General features: G+C 36.1%; 1 protein-coding gene across 6 annotated transcripts in view; it reads left to right on the top strand.

Moving 5' to 3' along the window:
- LOC106875928 (tubulin polyglutamylase ttll6) overlaps positions 1–7,315 on the top strand; it is a 426,314-nt gene that overhangs the window by 373,074 nt on the left and 45,925 nt on the right. For 4 of the 6 annotated variants that reach the window (XM_014924244.2, XM_014924242.2, XM_052976999.1 and 1 more), the window contains one exon: positions 2,285–2,572. The exons of the other annotated variants lie outside the window; for them this stretch is intronic. In XM_014924244.2, the coding sequence (XP_014779730.1) occupies positions 2,285–2,572 (288 nt within the window). The remainder of the gene's footprint in view (positions 1–2,284; positions 2,573–7,315) is intronic. 6 annotated transcript variants of the gene reach the window in all.

Here is a 7,315-nt window from a genome sequence, read left to right as displayed (position 1 = left end):
TTCTTCTTCTTCTTCGTATTTGTTAGGTAGATTGATTTCTTGTTTGTATTTGTCAGCTTCCTTAAATACTGAAAACAGTTTTTTGTTTTGCTCGTGTTTTGTGGCTATTTGTATTAGTTTCCCTTGCTTCTGGAGTAGGTATTTTTGCAGTCCTATGGTGGTTATTTTATAATAGTTTTCTAGCTGTATAAGACCCCTTATTATTATTATTATTATTATTATTATTATTATTATTATTATTATTATTATTTCTCTTTATCACATGTTTTGTTGGAGCTCCTGGACTCTTACATACATTGTGGGCTTGTTACCTGCAGCCTACAGTATCATGCTATCCATTCTTTTCAGCTATCTAATACTTTCCCGATTATTCTGGCCGTGCCAAGGAGGCAAACCTGTTGTAACAGTTCTACTGGGCACTCTTTTCCAATTTCCTTTCTATTCCCCTTGTTCTAAATCAGTAGCTTCTCTCCTTTCCTTGACATAGCTAGATGTTCTGTTATTCAAACCACTACAACAATCCATATTGGAGAAATAGCCTAAGTATAAGTTAAAGAATTAGGGAACACTGGAGTGAATATGATGAACAAAAAAATATCTTTACCAACATCGTCATACAGAAAAACAATGGGTCAATAAACAATGCAGAAATGTAACTCTTACCATACACCCAAAAGACCTGATTCTATAATAGGTTACAGAGGATATAGTTTCTGATTCAGCACACATCCTCAATAGAAGGGATCAGTAGAGTTACAACACACCAATAGCATTGACTACTGCCATCACCATTGTAATGGAAGAATGAGTATAAAGTGGAATTAAACCCGACAAAATTCAGTTACCTCCCCCCACACACACACACACACTCATGCACATGCACTCACATAAATTCTTCTTGTGGGATCTACAAAAACCAAAAAAAAAAAAAAAACGGACAAATAAAAATAAAAATTATAAAGATGCAATGAAAATAAAATACAGATGCTTGACAACATAGAGACGAAGCTTGGCTGCATAATATGCACAAGAAAATAAATTGTAGAATCTAAATTCATTGAAAAAGTTACATTAGTGTGATGAACAATTTCTGAGAAATTAATCAACAGTAAAATAAAAACGGAAGTGAACTACACACAATGCATGTATTTATTCGTATTATGACCCTCTCAAAGAATAAAAGCTCCTAAATATTTATAAGAAAACACAAAAATTATAAAATAGTAACATTTGAAGGAAATATGGTTTGTTCTCCTTGCTGTACATGAACAATGTTTCTTCATCCTTTTCATGCAATAAATGCTGTAACAATATTTAAATGACAAAGAAGGTAAGACTAGCAAGTGGAAGTGATGAAAGAGTGAATCTAATCTTAATGATGAATACAAGTTGGAAAAGAGGTTTTCAGCATTATTAGAGTGATTAAGAACTGTTGAGAGATGATGGTGACGATGTTCAAACTGAAGAATAACGCAACATGTTTTTAAGCCTATATAAAAATCTTAATTTTACTATCATTTTAGATTGATCCAAATGGTTGTTTGTAATTTCAGTTACATATATATAGATAAACTTACATTATAATCATTGTATATCATCATCTTCATCATCATCATCATTATCATCATCATCATCATCATCATCATCCAGTGTTTTAAATCCGGGTTTTGTCCCCGTTAATGGAAGTGGCCAGATCTACCTTAATGCCATAGCCACCACCGTCTCACCATCTTGCCATCATGTCCAGTTTGGGGTGTCCTCCTTTCTCAAACCAACCCTCACAATCTCGTCTTCCACCTGTCCCGTCCACCTTTCCCTTGCTCTATCTTGCTTTCGCGCTCCATTTACCTCAAGCACAATCATCCTCCTCAGAACATGTTCTTCATCCCTCCTCAACACATGCCCATACTACTTTACTCCATTTGCCCTTGCCAGTCAATCCACCGATCCCTCCAACCCCAGCATTCCCATCAAATCCTCAGTCCTACTCTTATCAAACAGCTTCGCCCCACACATTTCTCTCACCATTGCTCTCTCAGCCCTTCTCAAAATTACCATCTCTCTCTCCCTCAGACACCATGTCTCATTCCCATACAACATTGCAGCTCTCATACAACTCTTATAAACTCTTCCTTTCATCTTCACTGAGAACCTTTTCCCATATAACATTGCTCCACATTCCCTGAACTTAACCCAACTAAGTCTCGCTCTTGCTGTCACAGCTGCTTCACATCCACCACTTACATCCACCCTGTCTCCCATTTATATCCTATTTATATTTCAGGTAAAACCACCAGTGCCTTTAACAAGTGGCAACAGTTCAAGCAGCTTAGTACATGGCAATAACTATCAATTTAGCCGTACTGGTGAGATGCATCAAATCACTACTAGTATTCATCCTGGGACTACAAACTTATTTATCAATAACTTTGGAAATTTTTCCTCATCCAGCACCTTGCCAATTGAAGATCAACAAGTAGCTGTGGCTAACAACTGCAATACATTTTATAGCTGTCATCCAAAACCAAGACAACATTATTTCAATATGTTTGGTACAGTAAATAAAATAGTGGTAGGTATGATTTATAATTTTGTTCTCTTTAACTCTTTAGCATTCAGATTACTCTGTCAAACATAATGCTAATTTATTTGCAATGCTTTGAAATAATCATGCATTATCTTGTAGCTATGAGATCCCAATGATGTGATTCTTCATTTATACAATGACATTGTGGTAATGCTGCAAGCGTGTTGGCTTGCTTCCGTAGGTTCCATTGAACCTTGTAGGGTACGACCAATTGAGGCACTGGGAGTTTTTCTTTCTCTTTTTTTTTTTTTGTTTTTCATTTGTACAAATTATACAATAGAATATGCTAAACATTTCAAGGTTGTACACATGTGCAGCATTATAGAGTAGATGTGAGAAGTTGTACATGGCCATTTTGAACATAAAACAGGTAGAATATTTGGGCCTGATATGGCTGGTTTAAATGCTAAAGGGTTAAATCTCTCACAGACACATATTGTGCCCTAGATTGGTTGGTGTCTGAAACATATAGTACTTTGGATCTTCCATAAAACTCAAGTTTTCTGGTGATGTTAGAATCTCAAATATATAAGACCTCAATAGAAATTATGCCTAATATGTAATTTACTTCCATATGACCTTCCATAGATTATCTTTTTTATTCAGTTTCCCAATTTATCCTTTATCTTATACTTGTTTAAGTCATTGGACTGCAGCCATACTGGGACACCATTTTGAAGGGTTTTATTAAACAAATTGACCCCATCACTTATTTTTTTATAGTCTGATACTTATTCTGTCAGATTCTTTTCTTGAACTGGTAAATTCCAGGGATGTAAACAAATAAACACCTGATGTCAAGTGGTTGTGAGGACAAACATAAAGAAAGACACAAATATACATATTCATCCATCCGTCCGTCCATCCATCCATCCATCCATCCATCCATCCATCCATCCACCCACCCACTCATCATTCATTAATCCTTCCTTCCTCCCTTCTTAAATCCCTCTCTCCCTAATCAACAAAACATGCATGTTCATTGCTGGCATAGGCTGGACAGTTTGCCAGAATCCAATAGGATCTAGGATTGCCTCATACTCCAATGTCTATTTTGTGGAGGATAAGGTATGAGAGAAAAGGGCTGGAGCAGATCAGATTTCTTGCTGTGGAGGGGGTTATATGACTACTCACATTTTACAAGAGAGGGTGGGTGTGTGGAGCTGGAGAGTGATGAGAATATTTGCAGAGGAGGTGAGTGGGGTGTTCCATTGGTCAGTTCAGATCACATGTTGAAGTTAACCATATTTTCTTGTTTGCTCCACCTTGCAAATGCATAAGGGCTTCGAGATTAAGATGGCCTTTTCCAAGTATAAGTAACCAATAATTTGAAGTTCATTAGCATGTCACTTATTCATTCATTTTTTTTTTTTTTTTTTTTTTGTGGTAATAATCTGATAAATTGGTTTACTTGTTAATGGATATTTTAGGCTCTTGTTGTATTTATGCAATTTCTCATGGAAGCAAAGTTGGCAATTATGAACTCCAGCTGATTAAGGTGGAAACTTGTCAAGGATGCTCCACAACCACGTTTATTCTTCTCCATTCTTATCTTAGACATCTGGCATGCCAAACATTGAATTATCTTTGTGAAAAAAAACTAGGGCTGAGTGAACTTGATAATATACATACATACATGACCTAGATACAACATTCTCAAAGGATGTAGGGTTGGAGTTTGTTATATGGTTGTGAAAATGGGGAAAACTATAAACCAGATGAGCAACATCTCCATCAATGATTTGACTGTTTCCCCTGTATCTGACGAGGAATGTTACAGATATCTAGAAGTGGATGAAAACATATCTTACAATGGCACCTTTAATAAAATACGTGTCACTAAAAGATATTAGAACCGAATAAAGAAAATTTGGGCCTCAGAACTCACTGCATTCAATGAAACAGTGGCTTACAATGTGTTTGCAGTACCAGTACTCATACCAACATTTGGGCTGCTTGATTGGATGCTTGATGAGATCTAAGCTATTGATGTGAAAACCTGAAAAATACTAACAAGCACAGTTTCCACATAAACAGTGATGTAGACCACCTCTACCTAAAACGAAAACAAGTTGGCAGAGGTTTAACATTGATCCAATATGCCTTTGAATATTGTATTATTTCCCTTTGGCAACATCTTTTAACCACCAAGTGTTGAAATGCATCGCTTGATCAAGTCTGCATACATGAGGCTGATAAGATTATAAGATTTGGAAGGCAGCTCCTTGAGCAATATTCCTTGTCTGATAACCTTAAATACATGCCCAACAAAGTCGCACGACTCTTCTACAACGTATCATCAGATGAAAGGATGAGCCTATATGAGCAGAGGACTATGTATGCATATGTTAGTGGAAAGCTCCAAGATGATGGTAACATTGATCACTAAAGCAGTCTATCATAGACCAATAGCCAGATTACTACCTCTCACTTTGAAGGGTATGTGTGTGCAATCCAAGAACAGGAAATATCCACCAAATACCTGGTGCACAAAAGAAATAGAGATGCAGGAAAAGCAATAAAATGTGACAACTGATGCAGACTCTGTGGAGTTAACACTGAAAATATCATTCACATCATAAGCAGTTGTTCAATAAATGTCAATCACGGTATCATCTACCCATGAAACATGATGTCATAGCTAGGGCACTCTATAATGAAATCTGTCAGAAGGGTAACCCTGAGGACAAAGAAATAAGAACCCACAGTATGGTAGAAGCCATAGACACTCATAATAAAAAAGGAGTACTGGTGGAATATCCCAGTGTAGACCTCAATAAAATGTAGGCACAAAAGACTTGATATAATGATTTGAGATAGAGAAGAGAAGCTGTGTACATTTGTGGAAATTAGCTGCCCAGCAGATGTTAACATAAAGCTGAAGATCAGTGAAAGAGAGAATATCTATACTGAGCTATTGAGATATCCAGATTACTAGTTCAGTTTTATACCTGTAATTATTGCGGCTCTGGGATATGTAACACACTGCCTAAAAACCAATCTTGAGAAATTAGACTTCTCAAAACCAGAAAAGAGAAGGCTAATTCGAAGACTACAGATCCAATCCATCATTGGAACTGTAAATATCTATAAAGCTTTCCAGAAGTCTATCATTTAAATATATATGAGCATGTCTGGATATGCAATTATATGCATGAGAATGCATACATAAAACAAAACATACAAAACTTGCACATATACATACATACATACATATGTATGAGCATGTCTAGATATGTAACTCTATGCATGAGAATACACACATAAAACATACAAATCTGCACATACATACATACATGCATGCATACATACATACATACATACACACACACACACACATACATACATACATACATACATACAAAAATACCCTGTTGTTGATATTGAAATTCCAATGAAGGAACCTTGGATCTAGGTTAGAAACCAGTTCTTTCTCTATTGACAAGAAATCTTGAAATAAACTGAATAATGACATACACACATACATATATGCATGCATGCATGCATAGATAGATAGACAGACAGACAGACAGATAGATAGACATGCAGCTATATGCATGAGAAAGCATACATAAAACAAAATAAACAAATTTGCTCATATACTTACATACAAAAATACTCTGTTGATGTTTTTGAAATTCCGTTTTTGTTCCAGCACACGGTCTCAGATCAGGTCACTTGCTATGCAAGTACATCTCTGTAATTCTTTTCCTGAAACTGTTCTGAAATTTGTTTTGATATGATCCATTCTCAGTGCAAGTGAGTGAGGATATGTCAATGCAACAGGGCCAGTATATCAAATTTCTTCACAATTTCATGTAGTAACTATCTTCCTTTTCATTCAAAATTTATGCTGAGACTAATCTGTCAATACCAGCTCAGTGTTCTATCTTGAGAGTAAAATTTGCAGTGCAAAAGAATTACACGATGATAGAAGATAACAAGAAACTGGAATAGCTTTTCTTGTTGTCTTTCTACCTGTTACCTAAGAAAGTGAAAGTGCTTACCTTGTGAAATGTGATGATGGAAGTGCTTACATTTGCAAAACAGTGACAATGCTTACTCAGGAAATGAAATTATTAAGGATCAGAAGTATTCTGTATTGATTGTATAATAAATAGTGCATTGTATAGGAGACACTAGGTACTATAAAGTATGCAGCATGATAAAAGCATGCTGTAACATTGTGGAATTGTACAAAAAGAAGACATGAGAAATGCATACATAAATGTGTATATATACATATATATATATATACATATTCTTTTACTTCTATGAGTCATTTGACTGTGGCCATGCTGGAGCACTGCCTTGAAGGGTTTTTAGTTGAACAAATCGACACCAGGACTGTTATTTTTAAGCCTAGTACTTATTACTTATTCTATTGGTGTCTTTTGCCAAACTGCTTAGTTACAGTGACATAAACACACCAACACCGGTTGTCAAGCAGTGATGAGACAAACGCAGATACAAAGACACACACAGAGATATATACATATACACAGAGTGAGAAATAGTTGTGGTGAAAGAGTACAGCAGGGTTCACCACCACCCCCTACCGGAGCCTCGTGGAGCTTTAGGTGTTTTCGCTCAATAAACACTCACAACGCCTGGTCTGGGATTTGAAACCGCGATCCTATGACCACTAGTCCACTGCCCTAACCACTGGGCCATTGTGCCTCCACCTATATACATACACACATATATATGTATATGTGTATATATATA

The sequence above is a fragment of the Octopus bimaculoides genome, chromosome 2 (assembly GCF_001194135.2).
Source record: "Octopus bimaculoides isolate UCB-OBI-ISO-001 chromosome 2, ASM119413v2, whole genome shotgun sequence".
In the NCBI taxonomy this organism is placed as follows: domain Eukaryota; kingdom Metazoa; phylum Mollusca; class Cephalopoda; order Octopoda; family Octopodidae; genus Octopus; species Octopus bimaculoides.
The sequence above is the reverse complement of the archived record's forward strand: the minus strand, read 5'-3'. Positions and strand labels throughout refer to the sequence as shown.